We start from the raw sequence: 27685 nt of genomic DNA, 5'->3' as shown, positions 1-27685 counted from the left end.
AGGTGCGGGCGGCGGCGGCGGCGGGGCCGGGGGCGGCCGGGGCTGGCGGCGCCGCCGTGGCGGTCGCCGCGCTCGCTGGGGGCCGGCGCTGGCGGCGCTGCTTTCGGAGCGTTTGTCTGTCGGGTTGCCGCAAACGCGAGCGGTGTTCGCGGACCGCCGAGCGGCAGCGGCAGGGGAGGGGACCTGGGCGAGGGGAAATGAGACTTTTCCTCCGGCGTGAAAGTCGCGCCGGTGGCAGGAGCGGGGCTGGCGGACGGCGGCAGGCAGAGCCGAGCTGAACCGCGACGGGGATTTCTTTTCCCCCCTCTGGCTGAGGAAGGGAGCGGATACCGCATGCAGACCGGCTTGGACTCTGATATTTGATTTTTTTCTAGTTCCAGGGGCTGCTCTGTGCTCTGCAATTAGATTGACACATGTACAGCATCCCCAGCCGTTCAAGGGGGTTCGCAGGGACACTCCAAAGGGATTTTTTTTTCTTTTTGGGTGGAAGATATTAAAGAGGTATCTGTTGTTTGGCAGTTTTGCTAAGTCTGTCTTCATTACTTCAACATTGTGCATTTGCTAATTTGGAAGCCCCTTCCTATTGACAGCTCTGCTCCATACACCTGCAAGCAATTTGCAGAGCTCCAATATAGGAGAATTGCAGAGATGGCAGCTCGCACCTATTTTATTTTTTTTTCTTCGCTTTTCTCAATGCACAGCAAATTTGGCTTTCAGTGCGTTATCTCTTTTGTTAATGCAAAAAGATTCCCTGGGCGAAAAAATTGCTCATAATTACCAGAGAGATGGGGAAACTGCATTAGAATAAATAAACCTGAAATTACTGTAATTATGTTGTGTTTGATGGGCTCGGCTTGTAATCAAGAAGAGAATACAGTGAAATGATGCTGACCCTCTTGGGTTTGCAGCTGTACGCGCACTTTGGGGTCTTTTTTTGCAGAAAAGAGTCATTTTGATCATCATTAAGCTGTGTGTAACCTATTTCAGAAGTGTTTCAAAATGAGGGGCACTCTTTTTTTTCCAGCAAGGAAAAAAATATATCCCAAAATTACATTTTGCCATTTACAGACTCTTCCATAAGGTTGTGTTTGCGGGGTGACAATTGTTAAAGGTATAATATTCGAAATCAGGACTTAATCATTGTAATGAGGTATTGTTTCAATATAAGCACCTTTGGATTATTCATAGTTTAATTAATATCCTCATTATGAAAATCTTCGAATCAGATATTTGATGAACTACTTGTCAGCAACAAGGCAGAATTAATTAGGCCTGTATTGAGATTAACATTTGCGAAGGTACAATTATAATAGACTCTAACTCAAGACCGCCTCGCCGGGAGAAAACTAATAATTTCTCCATTTGAACCGTTACCGAGGCGTTATTGAATTAGCAGCGGCGGATGTTCCTGCGAGCGCCCCAGCCCGCTCGACCACCCCGCTGCGGGCCGCTCCCGGCGGCCGCGGGTGCGGGAGGTGCGCGCCTGCCTCCGGGCGCTGCGGAGCGGGGCGCGGGGCCGCGCGGGCTGCCTGGCGCTGCCTGCGCGCGCCGCGGAGCGGACTGAGCCGCCTGCGCGGCTGCGGCTGCGGCTGCGGCTGCGGGGGGCCGCGGGAGCCGGCGGCCGGCTGCGCGCAGCCCCGCGCAGGGCGGCTGCAGCCTTCGAGCCCCAGCGGCTCGGCCCGGGGCCGTGGCGGCGCGGGGCCCGGCAGGCCGGGCTGTCCCGCCCGCGCAGCGCTCCGCGGCCCCGCGCGGCGCCCCCGCAGCTGCCCTCTCCCGGGCGCCGCCTCCGAGCGGCCCCGGCCCCGCGCCCGGCGGCGGCAGCGCCCGGCGGCCCCGGCCGCCCTGCTGCCCCCGGGCAGGCGCCGCCCGCCCCGCCGCGCGCCCGCGCCGCTCCTGCGCGCCCGGCCGGGCAGCGAGGGGCCTTTCGGCGAGCCGCACTCGGCCGCCGCCTCCCGCCTCGCCCCCGCCGCGGAGCGAGGCGCTGGCGCGCAGCGGGGCGCGCCCGGGCCCCCGGCTCGCTGTGAGCGCGGCGCTGCGCGGCTCCGCCGGGCCGACCCCGAGCCTGGGGCCCGGCCGCGCTGCGAGACAGAGAGCACGCGTGTCCCTTTTTCCAAAGCATAATTTTACTGTCTCAAAGAAACTTTATAACTTATGTACAAAGATTTGTGTGTTTTTCCTCTCCTTCCCCGGGTACAAAGCAATAAGTTAACGTTCTCGATATAAAACTAAACTTTGACATGTAGGACACTAAACACAGCGGAGCTCAGGTCATCACGTCTTCCGAGTTTCACAAGTAAAAGGTCAAGATCTCAGTACACAAAGCATCATGTTTTACAGCCACACGAAACAGAACGGGGGAAAAAAAGCTAAATTTGTGCAACATGTTTACAGAACAATAATAATAATAATTAAGAATAAAATATGTACAGCGAGTAGCTCCTGCACGTCGGGTTGTGCACTGCGACTTCAGGCTGCCTTTCCGCGGGAAGCGTCGCCGGGCTGCGCAGGGGGCCGCGCAGCGCCGCGGCCGGGGGCGGGGCGGGGGGGGCGAAGCTCTTCGGCGGCCGCTTCAGCGCGGCCGAGCGCTCCGCAGCTGCTGCGCGGCACCAAGCGATGTGCGTTTATTTCCTTTGTTAAATACGCGGAAAACGCCAGTCGTTCGGACCAGACCTTTCCGCACCGGCGAAGTATAAAAGTTGTCGTAACAGTTAAAAATCGCCTCCTTCCTTCGTGGTGGGTTTGGGGCGGGGGCAGGGGGGGTTGTGTTTAGAGGAGACCACGCGTCCCAACAGCGCACTGAGCAGGTCGGATTGTCCGTTTCTTCCTAGCACTCATCACTAGTGGTAATTTACGTCAATAAATAAAATCCCTTTCTTCCCCTTTTAACAACAACAAAAATATACAGATGAAGAGTGAAGGTTACAAAAAACGTAGAGGAAAAAAAATCTCTCGAAATCGTACAGATTGCTTCCCCCTCGCCATCGAAGAGGCCGTCGGATTGGGGCAGTAAAGAAATGACCTACATTTCAACAGACACAGACAGACAGACAGGACAGCGGAGAGGTTCCTCCCCCCCGACACATTTTTCTGGCTGTCCCACAAAGCCGCGCTCGGGCGCTCGCCCTGCTCGCAGGCTGTTGCGCGGCCGCGGCCGCCCCGTCAGCTGGCGGCGGTGGGAACCGGCCGCGTCGCATCTGTGCTGCCCGCGCCGGGCTGCAGCGCGGCGTCCGAGCGGCTCTGCGGGCGGGAGGCCTCCCGCTCGGTTGCTTGGGTGTTGGGTTTTTTTCCTCGCTCTTCCCCCCTCTCTCTTTTTTCTCTCATTTTTTCCTTGCCTTTTATTTAATTTTACGCTTTAAATAATTTTTATTCTTTCGCGACCTGTAGTGCTGGCAGCAGGGGAAAACCGGTGTCTAATCACATCAGCTGAGGCTGCTGCATGGCTTCTTGGTGGGCCGAAGGGTACCACGACGTGTAGCTGGGGATGTAGGTGCCCGGGGTGCCCGAGGAGGCCTTACCGGCGGCGGAGGAGGTGTTCCACACCGGGGGCACCGGCGGCGAGCCGCCCGACAGCGCCCGGCCGTTGCTCAGGGCGCCGCTCTCCAGGGCCGCCCCGCCCTGCTTCATCAGCTTCTTGAACTTGGAGCGCTTGTTCTGGAACCAGATCTTCACCTGCAACGACGGCCCCGGCCCCGCTCAGCGCCCACCGCCGCCGCCGCCGCCCCCGGGCCCGGCCCGGCCCGGCCCGGCCCGGCGGCGCCGAGCCCGCGCCCCCGCGCCCCCCCCCCCCGCCCCCCTCGGCCCCGCTTCCCGGCCAGGGGCCCCGCCGCCGCCGTGTGCTGCCGGCCGCGGCCCTGCCCCCGGACGGGGCGGGCGACGGCCGGGCCCCGCCGCCCCCGCCGCTGCGCTGCGCTGCGCCGGGCGCGGACACGCGCGGCCGCGGGGAACCGCGGGGCGCCGAGGGCGAGGGCCGGGGCCCGGGGCCCGGGGCCCGGCGAGGGCCGGCGCCGCAGCCGTACCTGGGTCTGGGTGAGTCCCAGAGAGGCTGCGAGCTCGGCTCTTTCGGGCAGAGCCAGGTACTGAGTTTGCTGGAACCTCCTGTTCAAAGCCTGCAGCTGCAAACTGGAATAAATAGTCCTGGGTTTGCGGATTTTTTTCCCTTTCCCATTAAAGCGAACTTCCCCTCCTTCTACCACAGTGCTTTTCTCCGATTCGGCCCCTACAACCACAAACGATGCACAATAAATAATAATAATAGCAGCAGTAGTAATAACAGCAGTAACAGTAACAGCAGCGGCAACAGCAATAATAACGGCAGCAACATCAACAATAACAGTAATGAGAAGGAGGAAAAGTGCAGCTCGAGCAGCGCTAACAAAGGCTCCGGGCGATTATGGCAGCCCAGGCTTCTTCCCAGAGAAAGTTTGCTATTTTTACAGGCTGCAGTTTAGGTTTAATTACCCTTAATTGCATACATTGTTTATAGCGCTACGCAATAAATAATTACGAAGACTAATACGTGCACATCTGGGTTGATTTCTTTTCCAGCCGGGCATTGTGTGCTCTGCGTGCTGATCCCCTGTGAGCCTCAGCCTCTCCTGACTAATATTTTTGCAATTTCATTTAATTTTTGCCCCCCAGACAGATTTTTTTGCTCCGAGCACTCTCCCTCCCTCCCTGCCTTCCCTTCCCTTCCCTCCCCTCCCCCACCCCGCCCCAAAGCCGAGAGCACCTACCTGTCTCCTCTAACCGGGTCTGAGCCAGGCTGGAGCTGTTGGGGTAGGACTGCACTGAACTGATGTAGGGGTTGGTCGAGTGGCTGCTGACCGAGTTCACATAGGGGTAGCCCAGCGGTCGGGAGAAGGACGAAGCTGTGCTGTACGAGCTGTCAGGCTGAGAGTGGCCCGCGGAGTGTAAACAGTGCATGGAATAGTGTCCGTGGGACATGGGAGAAGGAGACATTTGCTGGCTGGGTGGCCCAAACTCCATAAAGACAGCCTTCCCTGAGACGGGGCTATTTAGACTCTCTGGCATGGTAGTCATGGTCATTTCTTGTCGCTTGGTCTGTGTGTGTGTTCTCTCTTCAGCTTGCCTTTTTGGGGTCTGTTGTGTTTCTCAGGACAGGAAAGAACCCAATTTAAGCGGAACAGGGTTTTTCACTTTCCATTCATAAGAAAATGGAGTTTGTCTCTTTGAAAAGTCTAAGCATGATGCTGTAGATCTACACAAACTCGCCTAAAAGCTTTGACTCAGCCAGGCCTATGAATATTCATGAGCTGGCGGAGCTGATTGGTCCGCCGTCTTGCATAATCGCTTTGGATTGGTCCAAGGCGCTCGGGGCTCGCCTGGACCCCGGCGAGCGCGGAGAGCTGCGCTCGGAGCGCCGCGCGTCCCCGCGCCGCCGGCGCCCGCCCGCCCCGACGGCGCCCGGCGCCTCCCGGCGGCTCCTGGCGGCTCCCGGCTCCCGCCCGCCCCGACGGCGCCCGGCGCCTCCCGGCAGCTCCCGCCGCCCGCCCGCCCCGACGGCTCCCGACGGCTCCCGGCAGCTCCCGGCGGCTCCCGACGCCCGCCCGCCCCGACGGCGCCCGGCGGCGGCGCGGAGCCGTCTGTGGCGGCCGGCGGCCCCCGCGCGCCCCGCTCCCAGCCCGCCGCCCTCTCCCGCCGCGCCTTTCCGCGCTCCCGCTGCCGGGGACGGAGGGCGCCGAGCTGGAGCACGGCGAGGCGGCGGGAGGCATCGCACCTCCCCCCTTCCCCTCCGCCCCCCCGCCGAGGCAGGCGGCGCGGGGGGAGGGCGCAGCCGAGCCCTGCCGCTCCGGCTCGCCCAGGGCCACCGCGGCCCGGCCCGGGCGGCTCCGGCGCCTCTCACCGCGGCCGGGCCGCGCGCCCGCTTCCGCGCACGGACGGGGCGCCCGCGCACGAAGCGCGGGGCGGCCAGGTGGCAGCTCCCCGCGGGCGCGCAGGGCCGCTCCGCTCCGCGCCGGCCTGCGGCCCCGCCGCCTCGCCCAGCGCTGCCGCCGCTGCCCCTCGCCGCCGGCCCAGTTACTGCTGCTGCTGCGCTTAAAAACCGCCGGGCGAGCAACCCTCCCGAGCGGGCCGCACGGCGCCCGAAACGAAACTTCCGCGGGCGCGAGGGGGAACCGAGGTGGGAGCCGGGAGAGCCTCCGCAGAGACCCTACCGCGAATCCCAAATTACTTTGTTAGATAATTAGAAAGTGTTGATAATTATTTCTTTCATAATTCGGCGGTGCGACTGTAACAGGAAAATGATCTTGTGAAAGTTCACACGTGCAGATGTATTAGTTACTGATTCATTTGATTAAATGCTAGTCTCAAGTGCTCTGATCCACAGCTGAAGGCGGCCCCATTAGCATAACACTGATGTTTAATTTTCATACGCATAATTAGCCATATATTTAACACTAATAGCAACATGCAGCCTTTCAGCATTAAACAGCCTGGGATTTGATCTGGCCTGGGCTGAACTTTCCCGGTTACACCTAGGCTGTCTGGGGTGCGCAGTTATCACGGCACCGAACCCATGTAATCAGGCGCATTTTGGCAAAGGGAGACGCCAATAAAAACGAGCAGCCGGAGCAAGCCGCGCTGCTGATGCCGCCGGAGACAGCAGCGGAGGGTCGGCTGCGCGGCCGCGGTGCGCCCGGCGGAGGCAGGGCTGCGCGGGGCTGCGCGCACTGCCGCCGCGCCGGCGGGGCCCCCGCGCAGCCCGCAGAACGGACTGAAACTTGTTCGGGCAGCGACGGTCCTCGAAGCAGCCGGCTAATGACCGTGCGCAAAGCGGGCAGGCCCGAGCCCCCCCGCGCCCGCTTTTCTGGGGTGTGCGTGCGTGTTTCCCCCGGCGGCACTGCCGGGTTGAACCGCCCGTTTTACGCCCCGTCCGCTCGTGCGTCCGGCGGCGGCGCGCGGGGCTCCGCTGCGCGGGGAGCGGCGGGCGGGCGCGGCAGGGGCGGCGGCACCGCGCACGGCGGCCGCGGCGAGCGGCTCTGCCCGGCGGCGTCATGGAGCCCCGCGGGGGGCTGCGCGCTCCGACGGCCCCGGCCCGCCCCGACGGGCTGCTCCGCGCGAGCCGGCCCTGCCGCGGGCTGCGAGCGCGCCGGGGGGCGGGGACGGGGACAGCGGCCTTTCGGGGTGCCGCTCGCCGGCCGGAGGGGCGGCCTGGGCGCAGGGCTCCCGTCGCAGCAGAAGTGCTCTGGGGGCACCCTCGGAGTGAACCGAGGGCAGCGAGAGGCTCGGCCCCTCGCTGGCAGCCCCCTTGCCGGGGGGTCGGGCGGCGCCCCGCTCTCCTCAGCACTTCCTAACGCGGAGCCGGGCTCCGCGGCCGCGCACGGCACCCCCGCGCCAGCCCCCGCCCGCGGCGCCGCCGGCTCCAGCGCCCCGACGGCCCCGGCAGCAGCTGGCGACGACGGGCGGCGGCTCCCGCCCGGGCCCGGCTCCCCCGGCAGCACCGACCCGCTCGCAAGCGGCGGGGGCGGGCGGCGGTGCCGGGGCGTTTGGCATCGCCCCCTCGCTCGCTGCCCCCCCGGGCTCCGCCTTGGCCCCCGGGAAATACGACGCGCAAAACCACCCCGGCTCCGCCGCTGCGCACCCGCGGAGGGGCAGCGCGGACGGCAGCCCGCGGCCCCGCACGCAGCCAACCCTCGGCTTAGGGAAACGGAATATATTCCCCCAAGGCAGAGATAGGTGTGCCCGGGCTTCCCAGGGCCGATAACGCGCTGTTTGACCTCTCTGTGTTTGTAAACTTGTTTGATGCATCGTTTATTTTTACAGGTTTTAAAGCCTTCCAAACCAATCCCGGCGGCGGCGCAGCTGAAAGGCTGCCCGCAATGTTAGACGTGTTCTGGGGGGCTCCGGCTTTTCGGGAGGCGATGTTAGACACTATTAGAGCTGACAGTTCGCTGTGCTCGAGTGAGCACAAGCAGCCGCGGAGCAGAGCCGCAGGTTTAGCGCGCCCGGCCCCACCGCGGGCTCCGCCGGCTCCGCAGCCCGCGGTCTGCGCGGTCCCGCAGCAGCAGCCCCGGCGCCCGGCGCCGCTCCGGGCTGCTCGGGCCGCCCGCTGCACACCCCGGCCCTCCCCTCCCGGGCAGGTCCGCGGCAGGCCGTGACCCCCCCTCGCCCCCGGCCTGGGCAGCGGTGCGCGCACTTCCCGACCTGCGCCCCTCACCGCGGCCTCCTCCAAGCAGAGCCCGGGAGCAGCCCGCACCCATCCTCTAGGTCGCCGCCGCGTCCCCCGTTTCTGTGAAACGCCCGAAACGCGGCGCGGCCCGATGCAACGGCCCCGGCCGGCTGGTGCCCGGCGATCCCCGGCGTCCGGGCGGCGCTTCGCCCCTTCGCCCCCCGCTTGCGGTCACTGTTGTGCCGTGCGGAGAGAAGCGAGGGGAGGCAGGAGGGGAGCGGCGCTGGGGAGGGCTGCGCGGGCTGCCACACTCGGGAAACTTCTCCTTTGCTGTTCTTTTTTTTTTCTTTTTTCTTTTTTTTTGACATCCTAGTGGAAGTTACAGCCTGGGAAGCAGCATCGCGCTAGTCGCAGCGAAGAAAAACTGACTCCACAGCTCAGCTATAAACGCAACACACTCCGTGTCCCCCCGTCCCCTGCCCCGAAGCGGCATCTGGGACGCGCTCGCCCCGCGCAGGGCCCCGCGGGAGGCCCCGGCCCCCAGGGCACCGCCGGGCTCCCGGCTCGGCCGCCGGGCCTTTGCTGCGTCCGCTCGTCTGCGCCCGGGAGCGCGGGCAGCCCCCGCTGCTCCGTCCTCAGGCTTCTTCCTCCGCCTGGGAGAGGATTTCTGCTCCCTCGGGGGTAATGACCACCGTGTGCTCAAACTGCGCCGATCTGAAAGACACATTCAGCAGTTATCGGGGGGGGGGGGGGGGGCAGAGGCGGCCAAAAACTCACCCGCTTCTTCTGGCTGTCGGGGATCAGGCCCGTGGCTCACGGAAGATTAAAAAGCAAAACCAGGCACCTTTTATTGTCTGCAGAAACCGCCGTCCATTTATCCTCCAGAATCTTAAACTCGGGGGATCCTTCCATTATTATTGGCTCTGTAACAAGAAGAAAATAAATGTTTTCCAAACTTAGTGGCGCTGCTGTCCGAACTGGGAGGCAGGAAAGAGAAGCGGGTCCCGGCAGGCAGCTGCCTCCCTGCACGCTCTCCCTCCTCGCTGGGCAACTGTCTTGCAAAAGAGGAAGACGAACTACGAAGGTAGGAAGTTGCCCATTTCTTTTTTTGCAAAAGCAGGGAATTTTAATCAAGCTTTAATTAAGACCCCGTGGATAATAACCAAAGCACCAACCACACTTCTAAACAGCAGATAGTTTAAAATATTTGAAATTTTTAAACAGGCTTAAAATGTTCATTAAATCAGCAAAACAACAATTTTCCTATTTCCCTCTAATTGCCGCGCCATTTAGGCGCACAGTGAGGAAGAGGCTTTCCCCCCGAGCTCCCCGTGATTGGTACTCCGGGCGCTCAATCCCGCCGGGCAGCGGTGTGACTGGCTCGCTCGGCTGCGGTCCCCAAGCCCGCGGCGGCTCTGGCGGGACCTAGGTGACAGAAGAGCCACCAGACAGCTCGGTGCTAACGCAGAGCTTGGGTGCCGCAACCGGGTCCCGCTGCTTCTGCACCCCGGCCCAAAGCGCTGCCTACGGCTCTCCTTACCAAAATGCGCGCTGAGCATGGCATTTAGTAAGATTTATTGATGATATTTCCTCCAAGAAATCTTATCACTTGGCAGCTATCTTACCCAATTATTCCCTTATTGCAATTTAACGTAATGTTTCAAACCGCTTCCTAAAGGGATCCTGGAGCCGACATCCTCATCTGAATGGAAATGTCTATATTCAAATAAAGAAACTGCACGGATCTGGGTTGCTCTGTGTGTTTCCTTACAGAAAGCCATACGAGACAGTTACTGACCTATTGTGAACGCCATTCCCTCTGCCATTAACAAATCACTGTCATTGGCTGCAAAAGAAAATAAAAACGCTTTTAGTTGTTGAGACTTTTTTTTTTTTGGTAAATATAACCAGCACTTGGTTTAAACCCCTTTCCGGCCCGCAGGTACGGTGCACGGCAACCTCCGTTAGGAATACGAAAAACACGTAAAAAACCGTGACCCCACCCCTGCCAACGCCAAGCGCACCCGGCCCCAGCGCCGCCGGCGGGCAGCAGCTCCGCGCCCCGGCTCGCCCCCGAGCCGCGTTACCGGGCTTCGGCACCTCCCGGCGCCGCCGCGCTCCCCGGCCCTGCAACCGACCCCGCCGGCGCCGGCTCCCCGCGCCGGGCCGCCCCGCTGCCGCGGCTGCGCGTGTGTGTGTGTGCGTGTGTGTGTGCGTGTGTGTGTGTGTGTGCGTGTGTGCGTGGGGGTGTGTGTGCGTGTGTATAGATGTGTGTTGGGGTGTGCGTGTGTGTCTGAGTGTGTGTGTCTGTGTGTGTGTGTGTGTGTGTGTGCGTGTGTGTGTGTGTGTGTGTGCGTGTGTGTGTGTGTGCGTGTGTGTGTGTGTGTGTGTGCGTGGGGGGGTGTGTGCGTGTGTGTGCGTGTGTGTGTGCGTGGGGGGGTGTGCGTGTGCGTGTGTATAGATGTGTGTTGGGGTGTGCGTGTGTGTCTGAGTGTGTGTGTCTGTGTGTGTGTATATATGTGTGTGTGTGCGTGTGTGCGTGTGTGTATACATGTGTGTGGGGGGTGTGGGGTGCGTGTGCGTGTCTGTGTCTGTGCGCGTGTGCGCGTGTGCAGGGGCTCTGTTAATTTCACCGCCCCCCCGGGGCTGATTTCCGCGGCGGCGGCGGGGCGGGCGCGGGGCCGTGCTTACCGTGGTGCCACACCTCGGGGTGCCCGTGGAAGTACGATCCGATGCCGTGGCCAACAAAGCCGGGGCAGACGTGGAAGCCGCCCTGCCGCGCTATGGAGCTGCGGGGGCAAAGAGGATACCGTCAGGGAGCCCCCCCGACCGCCGCCCCCCCGCCCCCCGAGCCGGCCCCGGCGGCCCCGCGGCCCCCCGGCTCCCGCGAGCACCACCGCCGCCCCGCAGCTGCGTCTCCGCTCCGAAAGGAAGCAGCCATCGGGCCTGGCACCAGGGTGCCATTGTTAGGTTTCAGAGTTAACACACCTGCCCGCAGAAGCGGGCAGTGCCTAGGTCAGCCCTGCAGGCTGGGCAGGACGGCAGCGGCTCGCCCCTCTCCTTTCTGGAGGGCAACCCCCGGGCACGGCCGCGGCAGGAACCTGCTTCAATGCAGCAGCCAGCTCCCGCCGAGGCGCCGGCCCGGCAGCTGCGCAGCGCGGAGCCACGCTGAAGCTGCGCTCAGGCGGAGGGGTCCCACTGGGGCAGGAGGGCCTTATAAGCCCTACCGATTCCCCTCCAAAATACCGACAACGCTCAATACCGAAGCAGACTGCAACCCCAGCCCACCTGCCCGCGCTGGTTAACGCGCTTCCACCAGGGCAGTACCGCTGGCAGCGCGAAGCGGGGCTCGCAGCCCTGCCTGCGGGAGACCCCTCAGCTCCCCGGCAGGGCCCAGTCCCACAGGGGCCCTGGCTCAGCACAGCCGCCCTGCTCCGCGCCGGGGCGGCCCTGCCAGGGCGGCCAGCGCAGAGCCCCAGCCGCGGGGGGACCCGGGGGCACCCGGATCCGGAGCTGCGGCCGCAGGGGAGCAGCCCCCCGCCCATCGCCCCCGCACGGCTCCTACAAGCAAACAGGAGCCCGGCCAAGCACAGGAAGGCGCTCAGCCTGGCGAGATTTCATCCACGGCACTGAAAGCCTCATTTGTTTGTCTTAAACCAAGGTGGGAACTTCAGCACTCCAGGTCCGTGTGTATTTACACCTGAACAAGTGCTTGCTCAGAGTCTGGCTTCAGGAGCATGCACGGGAAAGTTAAGAAACTCAAATAAAAGTGTAAACTCCTCTCACAGAAATTAAAGCATGTTAAACCCCATGGGGAGGCTCTCATTCAGCTCCAAAGTGGCCTTGGATTGCTGCACACAGTAATCCCCTGGCGCACGAGGCTTCGCCGAGCCCGCGGCGCTCGCTGCGGTACCCGTGTGGCACAACTCGGGAATTTAATGCCGCTGCAATTGAAGCACGCGGTGCTCCGCCACCGGCAGCCGGGAGCCGGAGAGCCGAGTCGGGTCAACGGTTAATAACGCTGCAGTGGTCAGACCTTAAGAGCCTGTTTTAACAGGATTTGTATATTAGCTTTTACCAACCCATCTTTGCCCTAGTGCAAAGACCCATCATATTTCTTTCATTAATTCTGGAGAAGAAGGGAAATTCAATTTTAGCTGTCCCCAAACTCCTAATCATTGGCAAAGAGGGTTACTAATAGGGCTCGAAATTGGGCTTCATTTGGTCGTGCTCATGGTACAGTTTTATCTTCTACGCCAGTTACGTGAAGTGTTGTGCAAGTTTATGCACTGAAGGGCCCCACTAGAGGTGCAGAAGCCTTTCCACAGCACGCCACCCCGCCGTGGCCAGAGCGCCAGCCGGCTGGCTGCCAGGAAGCCGGAGAGCACGGAGGGAGCGCTGGGGATGGCGAGCAGCTAGGCAGTGCTCAGGAACGCACGCAGAACGGGACGGGACGTCTCTGGTGACCAAAGCTAGGAGCGTGCCAGCAACGCCTCCCACGCCGGCGAACTGCCTGCCGAATGGGACTCAGGAGAGGGGGGAAGTCACACACGCGGCGTGTGCTAAGCTGTTTTTTCTCATTCCAAAAGCCTTTTTGCAAAAGCATAAACAAGCCCACTGACTACTGGGCTTTGCACAGTATCCCAGACCATGGAGAGAGCAGTCCTTTTCTGAGGCGTGTTATTTCGTTATAGGATTTCTTTTTCCGCCAAATTCTCCCCCCGCGGCAAGACGGACCGCTCTCTCCGGCAGAGCTGCTCCTCCGGGCGCCAGCTGCTCCCACCTGGGCCCGGGAGCGCCGGCGCTTGCCGCTCCGCGGGGGACACGAGCGCGCCGGTGGCGGCAGCCGCTCTCCGGGCACCGAGGCAAGAGCGCGGGGGCACGACGTGGCGCAGTTCAGCGCTGAATTCTGCCACTTGCCGAACTGCTTGAAACAGCTCTGCTGGCACAGCGGTTACTGTCTGTGATCAAAGTAGGGGAGCTGGGAGCTGACTCGGCTCTGACACCCGCGCTGACAGGCTGCCTTGCCGCCCTCCCTCCCGCTCGCCAGCGCCTGCACGCAGGGCCCGGGCGCTCTTCACATCACGCGCAACGCGACCAGTGAACCCGAACTGACACACAAAATCTGTGAGAAAATACGCCGCAGGTATGAAATCCAGCCACATCCAAGCTGGTTTTAATAGCTGCACGTGCTGTAGAAGCACCTTACGGGGAATTTCAGAACACAGCTTTAGAGTATTCCCCAGATCCTAGTGAGCTCTGTTTCGTCCATGCCAAGTCGTAATAAAATTCCCAGATTTCCAAAAAAAAAGAAAGCGCGCTGCTAATGTCAGCTACTACTTGCAAAGGCGATTCTGCAAGGGGAAAGGGATGTGGCGATGCCTGCCGGGCCGTGTGAAACCCCCTCTGGGGAGAGCGCCTGGGCCTGGGCCTGGGCCTGGGCCTGGGCCTGGTCGGTCTCTGGGGCCTCCAGCATTCCCGGCCTGGGGAACTGGGAAAGCAGGTGTGGACGTCGCGGAACAGAGCATTTTTCGCATGAAGTTGGCCATTGGCTGCTGACACCAGCTCAACGTTTCGGTCTCACTGCCGGCAGCGGCCCCGCTCTCCCTGGACGGCGGCGGCGCAGCTCCCGCTCGACGCACCGCTCCGGGGAGGCCGGAGGGGTCCTGCCTGCAGCAGGAACGCCCCGAGCGCGGCGGGAGCTTGGGCAGAGGCGAGCTGGGCAGGACTGAGAGCACAACCGTCTGGCGAGAGCCGTACCGATTTGATGGTACGGGCTGGGCCGGCTGCACCGCGGCGTCCCCCAGGGCCGGCTCCAGCTCCTCTCCCTACCGGTGAAAACCCGGCGGGCGACGGCCTTGAAGAGCAGCGCGACGCACGTGGCGGAGCCGCCCCGCGAGCCTGGCTCGTCCCGGGAGGCAGAGAAACGCCTGGGAAACCCCGCGGGAGACAGGAGAGCCACGAGGAGGGTCCTGCTTGGGATCTCTGCGAACGCACCATCCTTCCACTCAAAAGCGATCGCGTCTTCCTTGGAAACACCGTCAGCAAAACGACCACTGAACGGCCCTCTGCTTTGCTTTAATTCTTGGAACAGCGTGAGCCTCGCCTGGAGATGCTCACACTAAAAATATTTATTCTGAATACCACATATTACCTAATTTGAGAAACTGCAAAATTCTACTGGGAAAATATGAAAGTATTCTTCCCTTAAATAGTAATCCTAGACTGAGGGAATGCACAAGTTCAGGGATTCCCTATAATGACAATAAATGTTGAGGTATAATTAGTAATATTTTAGAAAGCGAACAATTGTTTTTTGAAAGAAAGGTACATTTTAGTTTCAAACTGGAACACAAATTACTGTATTTTTCTTACAATAGTGCTGAACTTTTATTTGAGGTTCTCTGTTTCTGAAAGCAGACATGATGGATTGAAATAAAAGATAATTTATTGCAATGCTTACTTTCAAGTGCAGAGAGAAGCAGTGTAATTGTAATTTACAGTAGCTGTCAAGGAAAATCTATCACAGATGACATTAAAATGACTTATTTTGCCTGAGCCACTTATTGTTTAAATGTGCATAATCTGATAGAAACAGATTTTTTAAATCTGCTTTATATTGTTCTAAATTAATATCAAAACATATACTTATGAGTTAAACATTTTAAACCATTTATTAATACTTTCATCACTACATTTTTTTTCCTGGGAGTTAGAAATTGATTTATTTAACGATATAACGTTTTTTTAGCTCTATGTACTCACAACACTTTCACATATCTAAACTTGCTGTCTAACAAGTAGATTTCGAATTAGACTTGTTTCTATGAAAGAGGAATGTCATAAACGGCAGAAGAAAACAGACCACGGGGCCCAATCCTGTCCCTGACGGAGCTGACCGACAGTTTTGCTATCGTCTTTACTAAGAACAGGTTAGGAAAGATTCAAAAATTTCTAAGCAAGCTAACTCATGAATCCACACAATTTTTTATTTGCAACTTTTAGCTGATGATGAGAAGGAACTGCTGTCCACTGAGTACTCGATTTTAGATCCCGAGCTTCTCGAACAAAGAATACGTTAGGATGCTGAATGCAAACTTACCTCTGAGATATAATTATAGCCAAATCTATTCCAGAAAAGCAAATATTCTGATTATTTGTGATATCTAAGATCGCTTATGTAAATCACTTGAGCATCTTTATAGAAAACACTAGTGAAAGATGTCCAGCACATCTCTGTCCTGATGGGCCTAAATGTTTCCAGCTCACAGGTGCTTTTTCTCAGGTATTTATGTTCTCTAGCTCTCCTGAAACTTAAAATTTTGATGTACGTGCACACGTATGTATGTATATACGCATGCAAACGCAGAATGACGACTAACCTGGAACCCCGTGCTTCAGCAAACCAGGACAACCTTTCAGCAGAGGCAGCAGCAAAGTACTTTGAAACAAATCGGCACATTTAAATAGTCTATGCGATAAAATCTGGGAAAATAAAGTTAATGACCTGGTCTTTCCTGTGCAGTTCTCAACATCTACTTGCTCTGATTAATCTGCTTTTCAAAGGGGGCGCTGAATATATATTTACATTTTGCAAGTAAACCGACCTCCATAACAACATAGCAAAAATCCAATGTCACTTTGAATTCTCTTCTTTTTCCTCCCCCCTCTTTTTTTTTAATACAGCTAGAATTAATGTAGTGAATCTGTAATGAAATGCATTATCCTGCATGGAGATTTATCAGATTTTCCGACTGAATGCCATGCTTTGCTAGCACTAGCTGGAGTTCACCTGCATGTTGGTGTGGCGTGTGGCTCTTTTTTGTAAAGAGTTAAGTTGAACACAAAAAAAGGGAACAAAGGTCAGCACCCAGCCGCCACTTGAATGTGAGATTTTTCTTTTTATTCCCCTTGATGTATACTAGGCTCTGTGTTATTAGTCTTAATGATGGAAAATTGTAGTGTTGATACAAATCTTTTTTTCAAAGTAGTAGGCGGGAGCTCCATTTGTTAGTAAGTTTTTTTGTGACTAAAAGCCATGGACAGTACATTTATGTAGCAGTAAAAGGCCTAGATGCTCTTTCCATAGCAGAGCTAATTATTCCTACTGTGACCTTACTGATCTACCCTGTTCCTAGTACATCTCATCTGCACGCCTGTTCCTCTGTGTAGATGGTGTCAGAGAATATGAAAAACCCTATAATGAAACCATTTTCATGATGGAGAAAGGCTACTGGAGTTGCACTTGCTACAAAGAGGCTCAATTATATGAGTAATTGTGATAATTTTCTACATTCATAGCCTTCAATGGGGAAAAAAGAATGAGAGCCACAAAGGAAAATTACTTTAACAAGAAAGTACAGAGAGTAAAAATGGAAGAAGAGACAAAAAAGGGGGGAAAAAAAACCAGAAAAAAAGTTTAAAAAATAGATCTGGAGGGAGGAATAGCAAGACAGGGAGAACAACAGAAATGCTCAAAAAGCCTATGTGCAGCTGTGTTGCACAATTAAATTGAATTTTTTTTTCTGCAGTTGATGAATGTGACTACTGCAAATGTGCCTCTGTAGTTAGCTATCATTTGTTGTTCCGTGACAGGAAAAGGATAATTACCTCTCAGAGAGAATCAAAGGCTGACATGCCCTTTAGACACAGCCATGAATGCAGAGCTCGCTCGAATGCTTGAATAAGAATCCAGTGTTCTGTGCCCCCTTCGACTCGAGAATAAATTTTGTTAAAATGCAAGAGCACCACCAGTAAATTTGTTGAACCCTAGGTGTTCAAAAATATGAGGTGCATCTATCGACTCATCCCATTTGCAAAAATAAAACTACATTTTGAATTCGCTTCTATTATATTCATGGACAGTAAGATAGTGAGATATGCATTAAATTTCTTTTCCCAGTAGGGGTCTGATTCAACATTTCCTATGAAAGAACAGAAAGACACTATCCTTTTTCTCCAGGCTAGTTAGCCTATAATTTAAAACTGTCAAAAACACAATTTTATACAAAGTCTTCAATAAAAGCTTCTCAGATATAACCCAAAGAGGTTTTACTAAAGTTTGATTCAGACTCTGTTACAATATTTTTAAAGCTATAAATATATCTAACTGATATTTTGCCGCTCGCTTTTCTCCTTAAAGTATTTGAAGATTTACAAAGAAAAAAAAGGCAGCATCCTTTCAAGGTGACTAAGCCTTGTGGCCTTTAAGTAATCAGAAGGTATTCAATAGTATGCTGGGTCCATTAATAGTCCAGTGAAGTATTGCTTAATGAAATGTATATGATATGTGTCTATTCCTTTTACAAACATTTAAAAATAATCTCTAGGTACCTTCGAGAAATTAAGTCATATTTTTATTCAAAATCACGAGAAGAGTCACGACTGCATTTATACGAAGGCTAGAACAAACACAAAATACGTCTTAATGGGAGCTCTTTTCTTCCCTATGACATCAGTATGCACTGCTCTTTGCAAGATAAGAAGCTCTCGAGTTAAATATTTTTGTACTTTTTTTTAACAAAGAGACTTATTTACGTCGACTAATTCCTTTGTAACATTAGCTATTGCTAAACAATGAAACAATGGTTTCAAGTCTTCTTACATTGTCAGACAGAGGTGGTACAGCTTCACATGAAAATAAAAAATAAACAAAGGACTGCCGCAAATTACATCTGCTAATTTAAATCTGCCTTATGAATATCTCTGACTCTTTCTACAGTTATCTTTCCTGACCCCAGCGTAATTCACTTAAAAAAAAAAAATCTCTCTTACCCAAGGAACAACATTATAGCTTGGCAGTTCACATACTGATATCAGACTGAAATGATGGTTTTGAATCATAAAACATGTCATCAGCTTCATACCAAACCACCAATAACCTTTGTGCCACTTGCCAGCCCTCCCTTTACTTGTCACTGTCGGGCTTACCTGATTGTGTTCCCAATTACGGCGAAGGCAGCCCCCGGTCCGCAGGCTGCAATTGCTTCATCTCGACATTTCCTGGCAACCTCCACTAACTTTTGCCCAGATTTATCCACGTTGCCCACCAGGAAGGTTTCGGAAGTGTCACCATGGTAGCCATTGTAATACACCTAAACGCATGCAGAAATGTAAAGACATTTTCTTGGTTTGCATTCAGAAACGGAGCTTCTCCGTAATTAAACCCGCTCCTTCTAGGAAGGAGCTATACGTTGCAATGGGCAGACTGCCGGGAAGCTGTATGTGCTAGGGTGAGACGGGGAAAGCAAGAGATGAGGGAGCAGACAGGCAATGCCCTTTGCGGTACCAACTGTCCGGAGAAAACGGGTGCGAGAGGCCGGCGAGGTGCGCCGGCGCGGGGACAAGCTGCAGGGAAGGGAGGCGAAGGGGCAGCCTCGTGCCCCATCCCGTGCCCGGCGGCACTCCCGGGGCGCAGACCTCAGCGGCACCCGCCCCGCAGCCGGAGCGAGCACCCAGGGGCGACGCTCACCACCTGCCACCGCCGTTCTCCTCTCAAACAGTAACGCAGCACTAACAACGGGTTTTACGCTTAATTTCCAAAGGCAAATTTTAAAAGAGAATAAAATATTGCTCTGGCACCGTCTTCACGCACTGAAAACACAGCACTCGGCTGAATTAATTAGGTACTTTTTTTTTTTCCCCCCCACGGTTTCATAGGTTTGAAACTCCGGCTGTCCCCAGGTCCCCTCTCGGGCGCTGGAAGTCCTTGCTCTGCACTACGGAGTTTTGCAACGCTGCATTAAAATGGGTTTTGCAGCTCTGCAGTGCTGCAGCCAGTCACATACTCATAAGACTAAGCCAAATTTCCCTACGGAAAGGCAAATTATAATGGTGCAGAGTTCTGATCTTCTGCAGTTTTCCTCCTCGCTCAGCGAGCAGCCGCCCCTCGGGCTGGCAATCACGAAGCTCGAAGCACCGAACTTCTGCCGCTTGTGAGCTTCTGGCAAAGACAGACTCGCATCCTTTTGGTCAACTCCAAACTGCAAAAATTGGCTACAGACCGTTTATTCCAACATCAGGTTTGTGCTCAGATAGAGATTTAAAGAAAATGCAGGCAGTTACAAGCGAGCAGTGTTTTAAGGAAAGCTGGAAGTCAATAAAGGCCCAACTGCGTTGTCACTGGCTCCAGCGGGGAGCAGTCGCGCTCCCCCCGTCCTGCGCCTTGCTCTGCCAGCTAACAGCGTTACTAAAACTTGCCGTAATTTCTTGCCCGTTGGGCAGGTTTTGCTCCAGCTAGTTCATATATAAACTGAACTACTTCATTTTTAGCTCTAACAAATACATAACTGAAAAAAAAAACCCCAACATTATCATCCTGGAAAAACGAACACAGATTTAAAACATAGTAGAACTTAAAAATAATTAGATTTACTGCAGCCCACCTACTGCAATCACAGATTTTTGACATTAATAAACTACAGCTATAGTAAACTATACAGTTGTAGTATATAGTACTGTATAGTAAACTACAGTTGTAGTTCATTAATGTTAATGTATATTAATGTCACAGCAACGATAACACAATAATTCCTTGAAAGTCAATGAAAAATTCAATTTGTATGAAATGTTACCTGGTAATGACTGGCTGGAAATTGTACTATGCTGCAGATTCAGTGATGCATAATGCTTTTGTTTCTACGCTTAAATACATTTTAAAGGCTACATGATTCAAGCCAATAAAATACCTGTTTCATCTATGAAACTCTACCATCTTAATTGTGCAAAAATAGATTTTTTCTTCAAATAATTTGTAGTGTGAAGTGTTTACACTTAATAACTAGAATATTATTCAATCATTTTATAGAGCCTATACAAAATTATAAATAATTTGTTGCAGAATATTTCCTTTGATTTTTATTCTGTCCACCTGTGAAATGTCCCAATTCTTCTCATTAAATATAAGCTAAGAGGTCAATTAGCAACACTGCAAAGAAATATTTTTTCCTCAGATATTTGGGAACTGAACAATTACAAAAGACAACACAGTTCACTTTTCAGTGCTAAAAAATCTTAAGAAAGATAATCAGCAATTCCTACTCTCGCAGGAAGCTTCAAGTTCATGGGCATTGAAGATTTATTTCAATTTATGAGGTTAATCAGAAAACAACTCAGAATATATTTTGAAAAGACCACTAACATTTATTCAGACATCATTTGTAAAGCAGAGTGGATAAGATATACATGCCATATTAATGTAAAAATTATTGGTTAAGTTTATCATGGAAAATATATGTGATATGAATCTAAACAATTTTTTGGTCTAGGGAGTCATTATTATCTTGACAGCTAAAACAAAAAACTCAAATGAACTTTAATGAGATGCAAAGAAATCAGATGTTAAGCCCTTAGCTGCTGCAAACTGATTTACTCTAGTAAAACGAGCAAAGCTATACCAGACCACCAAAGTAAAAACTTTGGCCAAAATATACTTAAAAAATGCTATATCACACCGTGTAAACCTGATAGGACAGACATCTACAATTAAGAAATATAGAGATGGGGAAGAATTTGGTAAGACAAGTGAAAAAACAGTGCTGGATCACACATGAGTGTGCCATGGGGAAAAGGTCACTGACCCTGATTTTAATGCAAAAAAGTATTTAAAAAAGCTGGAATCCCATGGTGAGAGGTAGGGTCCACTGGAGATTTCTTCACTCCTGTCAGTATGAAATTCGGCCCATGGAAAGCAGTATCAAGTTATCAAGAGGTCCTTTAATGATTAAAAAAGCTCGTTCTTATGCAATGCTACTCTCTTGCATGTCAAATATCATTGCGAACTAACGGCAGAATTCAAGAGACATCTGTGCTCGCATTAGAAATAAACAGCTAGCACTTTGGGAAAATAAACACATCGACTGCAAAAAGAAAAAGGCTTCTGCAAGGCACGGTTAATTTTTGTTTTCTATATGAAATCAGAATTAGGCTTCCAGTTTCCAGATTTTCTTCTTCTTAAGAAAATCCAGCGAGTCTTTATTTAAATAACTATAATTGACCCTTCCGTGAAAATATTAAGCCCCTGCTATATCACACTATTTCTGTGGCTGCATAAAGGTTCAGGGCTTTTATAGCAGAAATGGAGCACAACACTACCTTCAGGGATTTTAATAAATGTAGGGAACACTGCTAGCAAAAGAGTTGCTGTCCAAATAGACTGACATACACAGGCCAATGTAGCCTCTAATGACAGAGTAAGATAATGACAGGCCCCACTCAAAATCAGCAGGAAGAGGAAGATCAATCTTGGCAGAGTGAAGGAAAAATGCTGGCTTTCTTCATGTTAGCTCATCTCATACATATCTATCTTCAGCTGCTGCCCAGTACTGTGGTGCTCTGCATTAACTACACAGTGGATCAATAACAATTACACCTTCTCAAAAACATGACACATAGCAGGATTGGGTTGACATTTCACTTAGGCCAACATTGATCTCAGTGCATCTGATTCCAGTCCTAAATTCAAGTCAGGCCTGGGTCTAGCTGGAATAAACACATAGTTAAAAACAAAAAAGGAAACCAGCTGCTTGTGCCTTGGCTTAGAAGTAAACAGCACATCCATCTGCGCGCTCCACATTTTCAATCTACTATTCTTCCTGTTGCTACTAGTGATTCTAAAGTTGATCAAAGACTATTTTTTGTATGAATTACTCACCGTGACATCAATGTTGATAATATCTCCATCCTGAAGAGGTCGACTGAAACATAAACAGAAAAAAAAATAATGGTGACAGACAGTTCCCAACAAAGGGAATATAAGAATAAACACCTAATGACACATACATAAAAAATCAGGGGGTAGATGTTTTGTGATGGAAGAAGGCAGAGGCAAACAGAATAACCATTTTTAATGTTCAGCTCTCACTACTTAGAGAACAAGTGTAGCTGAATATAAAATAATGAGAAACAACTAGCAGAAAAACATATCAACACCTGAAAATCTACCATTATATTTATTCTTTTTCTCTCACTAGGGTTCATATTTTACTTTGTGAATAGCTGAATGTATTGCAAATAATAAAAGACACATAAATTCAAATATATTTATTCCTTAGCCTACACTTGTTTTGCTGGGGGAAAAAATCAGAATTATTCTCTGTACTGTATTTTTTTCACACACTAAACTCTAAAGGCATTATGCTATGTCTTCTTAAGTATCGGGACAAACAGGAAAATATTTTTGTCTTTCTAATTTACATCCATTCCTATAACGTCTATCAGCACTGTATTGTAAGATGACGTGCGTCTGCAATAGGTTTACCAATGACATTTAGGTAAGCTGGAATATGTTCAATATTAAACAGCAATTTATTAATTTCAGCTTAACATTTTAGTTTCTGGCAGTAGAACGTATATTATTAGGGAAATACCTGTCAGGAATACCATGACATACCACGTTGTTTACAGAAGTACAGACAGATTTTGGAAAACCTCCATAGCCCAGAGGGGAAGGATAGGCATTCTGTCTGATTATTTCATGATGAACAATGGAATCTATTTCTTCAGTTGTCATGCCAACCTAAAATATCAAATATAAAATTCTGTTAAAAAAGCCACGATAGTTTCATCAAATGTGATTGCAGCCCAGTGTTTCAATGAAATTTTCCATGTTTCAAATATACTGCTTTCATACAAAACACTAAACTGTCTGATATACTTTATTGATACGCTGGACTATTTTTTAAAGAGAAAAAGGTTTTAAATCAAGCGTGCAGTAAAAAAGAACACTCCAAGGTTCCTAGAAAACCTAAAATACTGTCTACTTCCTTCCCTTTCTTTTTTCCACATTTGCTTTCTCAAAGACACCAATTTTCTATGGCATCTTGTTTCACTAGCTGCTACAGAAATGCCTAGTTTTAATGCTTCCAGTCTTTTAAAACACAACATTACTTTTCCTTTTTATTTGTAAAAAAAAGAATCTTAATTCTTATAACTGCCCAGTACACATATCATTAGGTACTTGTGCATTTTATGAAATTGTTCTCCAAGTATTTTTAAAAGTATTTTATAGAAGGTTTAAATATTTGGGTTCGTATCTTGAAGATATTTTACTTAAAGTTGTAATAGCCTGGGCCACCACAGTGAATCTACATGCTCTTATCTATAATTTTTAGAAATGTTAATTTTTATGCTTGACGTTTTCTAGATTTGTCTTTTTCTCCTGATTTTATACAAAGAAAAACCTCTCATAAATCATTCAGCCATTTTTTGATTATCAGTGGAGGGGAAAACGCACATGCTTAAAATAACATCCTTCTAGCTTTGCTTTTGGATCGACTCTGCCTCTGAAATGGTTAGAGCTGAAATCTGAAATTTGGTAGAGAAACCTCCCTCATTGAGAAGAAGTGCCTTGGAGGGTTCCTGTGCAAATTGGTTTTGATTTGAATGAGTTTTGAGCCTTTGAAAATCATACTTCGTATACATACACTACAGTGGCTATGATTTTTGAGGACGTTTTAGTCACATTTGGAATATAGGTAGGCTGTGGCGCAGAAGGCATACTTATGTATTGAGCATATATTGAAATATTCAGTGATCATGCACAGCGAGCAAAACTGAGTGCATTTGTCTCCGTGCTGAGGACAAACCCAGGTCTGCTTGCCCCGCTTGCACCTTGTTTGGCCGGACAGACACAGGACGACTCCCCACTCAGGAGCGGGGCGCCGGGTGCCCGCACAGCCGCCCGGCCTGGCGGCAGCCATCAGGCCCGGGGAATCACAGCTTCGGACACGCGGCAGGCAGATCTGAACCATCTCCACGGGAGTCTTGCATGCTACGAAAAGTTGTGCTTGTAATGGCATCTGTTTTGCTTCTAACGGAGCTTTTGCTAGCTGGGCAATGTTGGGAGGCACCTACTGTGCACCTCACCCCCACCTGGGACAGGGCAACCTGTTGGCATCTAACAAAGTATTTCCCCGCTGTGGAATGGGCTGTTTTATTCCCAACCTCCCACAACCCAGGAAAAGCTATCGTATATATTACCACACTGCATTTTTAAGTCCAACAGGTAGCAAAATGGTAATATCAGAAACACATGCGCCCCAAATACTGCCCCTCTGCTTCCACGCATTAAAATACCACTGTTGTTATACTGGGGGTTATTACTGCCATCGCGTAAAGCGTAGGCAAGTGCTCCTTTGCAGTGCCACGTGCAAGCCCGGTTCGGGCAGGCAGCAGGGCCCGGCGGAGGGACGGGGCTCTTTGGATGACGTAGGAATGCAGAGTCTACCTTCGGAGAAGGGACTGACAGAGCTTGGACTGTTGCGCCTGGCACAGTGAAGGCTATGACAGCTCTATTACCGTGTGGAGGGGACAGATTCAAGGATAGGCAGGAAGCTGTTTAATTTACAGAGCAGTGTTGGCACAAGAACAAATTGGTAGAAACTGGCCACGTGCAGTTTTAGGCTGGAAATTAGATGCTCCCTGTTGACGAGAGAAGGCTTTGGGACAGCCTTCCAGAGCCGCGTTGGCCAAATATTCACGAGTGTAAAAGGGAGTGTTTCTGAAAATGGGCTCTGGGCAGCGGACTCAGCCAGGCAAGCGCAAGCGCTTGCTGCCTCCCCTGCCTGCAGTCTCGTGTTCCTGCTCGAGTACCTCTTACGTCAGACAAGCTCCTTCTCTGGAGCGTTAGCTACATGCATGTAGCAGCTCTGCTGTTTCATTCGGCACATGCCACAAGCACCATAATCTATCCTGTGCCGCATACATATGCATGATAATGACACAGAGTGGCAGGGAAAAACTGCTCTCATGCATAATCCACATGTGCTCTGGGCCAAGGCCCTGCTCCTTCAACGTCCCCGACCCTACACGTATGCGTCCTTAGCTCTACATGAGTAAGTAGGCTTTATTGTACTGGGAATTAATTACATGAGAAAAAGTTACACATTCGTGAGCATTTGTAAGATTAAAGCCTCAGGCAGTTTTGCCATTGGCCACCCCAATTCCAGAATTAAACCTCTGGGAGATGATAACTGAAGGAAAAAGGCACAGTAAACCAATAATTTTTCCCCTTTTAAGGCAATGGCATCGACCTACAGTGCCCATCTCTCTCTGCATCTCATAGCTATTCAACCCATTTTACCCTATTTGGTATGCTGTTACACGAAATATCAAGGCAAGGCTAAAAAAGTGCTCCTTCATCTGCAAAAACACATAGCAGGCTCCTCCCAGTACCTTTTTACTTGGGAGGTACGCCAGAAAGCATGCTGTAGAAGCATTATCGGAAACCATGAGGCTTTATTATCAATGCACTCTGAAAAATTGTATGGAATTTGGCAGTTGCTGTTTTCAACAGCGATTCTCGACCTTGCGGTGCGCCAGACCACGTGAGACACTGGGAGCAGCAGGAGGATGGCTGGGAAGGGAGGAAGCAGCCCGGCCCTTCGGATTTACAGACACATGGAGCAGAAAAGCAGAAAGCATGAGGAAGATCTGCCATGAAAACGTGTACCATGGGCCTTATGAGAAACTCATGGGATTTGGCAGAATTCAGAGAGCGAGACTACAGATGGAGAGAGATCACACCTGAACCAGCGACTGACTGGAATTAAGTATTTCATGGGTCTAAAAGACAGACATAATTAAACAAGCATACTATGGACCGAATCAAAAGTTATTAAATCCCTCTGCTTTCATATCTAACTTAAAAGAAAGTTGGATGCACATTAAAGGAAAGTAAAAAAAAAAAAAACAAAAAACCCCCCCCCAAACTACTGAAAGCATAAAAGACATCCAAGCTGTTACAGGACTTCTGTAATTGTTACCTTTAAGCCCTTTCCAGCCAGAAGTAGGATACGACGGGCCAATTGACAAGCTTGACGAAGCCCTTGAATCTGATCTTCATTCTTAATTTCTATGTCGTCTCCCCAGTCTGGTACAATGCCTGTCGTCACATAGTCTGGCTTCTTTATGTGCTTGGAGAAAAAGGATTGAAAATGAAGATCAGAAAACTGAGCATGACAATGGGATCATTTTCTCAGATACTGCCTCCTGCTTCATGGCAGCTTGCCCTTTCTGTCCTGCTATCGACCTTCCTAAGCCATCAGGGCAAACCCTCAAGGCTGCCTCAGTATTTCTTCCACTGCCCTTTTGAACTTAACATTGCCTGTTACTACTGACTTAGAGAGTCTGTTAACCTTCCAGTACTGCAACCCCAGACACTGCTGCAGACTTTCAGCACAAATAGTTTTAAGTTTTAAAACTCTGAGAGCAAGACTTAAAACTCCTCATTTTCTTCCGCAAAGAGTGGCAAATTTTATACAAAAGTTATCTGAACACTTTAACTGGATGGACAAACATAAAGAATTAGGCTGAAAATTAAAATGCATGAAACAGTTTCTTGATCAGATAAAACTCCTATTAATTTCCATGAGGTTGTTTTTTGATTAAGAAACTCAGGACTTAACTTATTTTAACTTTGGATTTTTACTTATTAACCGAGTTCATATGCTGCAGCTATATTTGCCCATTTACAATACCGTGCAAGAGTTTCCCAATTTACTATGTCAAGGAAAGCGTGCCAAACTTTTTTTTCTCCTACAAAAAGTTCTCAGCCTTCATACGTAGGTAATTCCATTTCTGATTTTTTTTTTTTTAAATCCACAATAATTTCATGCCGAGCGTATAACCAAACTAATAACAACAGCAACATCTTGCACAAAGAGAGAAATGTACTTTGCCAGGATCCGGGGCTGCTTCACCAGCCGCGGGGAGGAGTCACCGCAGCCATCCCAATGGCTCCATCGGCCACTGGGAGACTTTTGCCACCAACTTCACAAGCGGCAGGGCCGAGCTGGCCGGCCAGAACAAAGTGGCCACTTAGGCTGGACACAACAAGCCCATACAACAGCGCAGTGTAGGAGTGAGGAGCAGTGGGGTAACCAATTAACTCCAGAGGGACGTTAGATAGGAAGACTATTGTTACTCCTGTTGGCATTTCACCACTTCTACTCTCATAAAAAAGTGTAACTGGATCTTTGGTGAACTCACATCACCAGAATTTCAGATTTACAGTTCACTCAAAATAACGGCACATCAACCCAAACAGCATCCCGATGCAATACTTTGGGACTTGATTTAGAAGGAAAAAAAAAATCACATTTACTGGGTTACCAACTCCATAAATTGCAGCACCCTCGTTCTTCCTGGGAGGGTACTTCTCTGGTGACTGCTGGGATCTGACCCTGCTGACTTGTAAGAGCTGCTAAGGCAGAAGTGCAAAGCAGCTGACACACAAACGTCTGTGTGCATAGTTTCACACCAAAATCTTGAAAAAAACCACGTCCTTTCAATACCATTTCTGCCATACCCTGTATAAAGTAATATCCTTGCCCTCAAGTTTTCAGAAATGAAAATATGACTGATTTCAGACAGTCTTAGCATTGTAATCTGTGAAGATTACTTTTCAATATGACAATATATTTCTTCTTCTTTATCCCGAAAGAAGCATCTAAATATAGAAAATAAGTTTGTAAGTTCTACAGTTTTTAAACCTTTGAAAATGTGTAGAGGACTTAATCCCATGCTTGCCCTGCGCACAGTGCTTCCAGTTTCTTAGGT

The 27685-nt window shown here is 51.3% G+C and overlaps 2 protein-coding genes across 2 annotated transcripts in view; both read right to left on the bottom strand.

Moving 5' to 3' along the window:
- Positions 1 to 2976: 2976 nt before the first annotated feature.
- Positions 2977 to 5172, bottom strand: DLX1 (distal-less homeobox 1). Its single transcript, XM_064514955.1, has 3 exons — positions 4734 to 5172; positions 4017 to 4216; positions 2977 to 3669 (listed from the first exon to the last, which is right to left on the bottom strand). The coding sequence occupies exons 1-3, from the start codon at positions 5044 to 5046 to the stop codon at positions 3415 to 3417; spliced, it is 768 nt and encodes a 255-aa protein (XP_064371025.1). The 5' UTR covers positions 5047 to 5172; the 3' UTR covers positions 2977 to 3414.
- A 2581-nt stretch (positions 5173 to 7753) lies between these two features.
- The window catches only part of METAP1D (methionyl aminopeptidase type 1D, mitochondrial), a 49410-nt gene continuing 29478 nt past the window's right edge, over positions 7754 to 27685 (bottom strand). The window contains exons 3-10 of the mRNA XM_026093143.2: positions 25891 to 26040; positions 22495 to 22643; positions 21780 to 21822; positions 18059 to 18222; positions 10820 to 10917; positions 9927 to 9974; positions 8973 to 9051; positions 7754 to 8842 (exon numbers count right to left, since the gene is read on the bottom strand). Of these exons, the coding sequence (XP_025948928.2) occupies positions 8764 to 8842; positions 8973 to 9051; positions 9927 to 9974; positions 10820 to 10917; positions 18059 to 18222; positions 21780 to 21822; positions 22495 to 22643; positions 25891 to 26040 (810 nt within the window). The 3' untranslated portion in view covers positions 7754 to 8763. The remainder of the gene's footprint in view (positions 8843 to 8972; positions 9052 to 9926; positions 9975 to 10819; positions 10918 to 18058; positions 18223 to 21779; positions 21823 to 22494; positions 22644 to 25890; positions 26041 to 27685) is intronic.

This window comes from Dromaius novaehollandiae, chromosome 7, assembly GCF_036370855.1.
Source record: "Dromaius novaehollandiae isolate bDroNov1 chromosome 7, bDroNov1.hap1, whole genome shotgun sequence".
NCBI classification, from domain to species: Eukaryota; Metazoa; Chordata; class Aves; order Casuariiformes; family Dromaiidae; genus Dromaius; species Dromaius novaehollandiae.
This window is presented reverse-complemented; position numbering and strand designations above follow the sequence as displayed.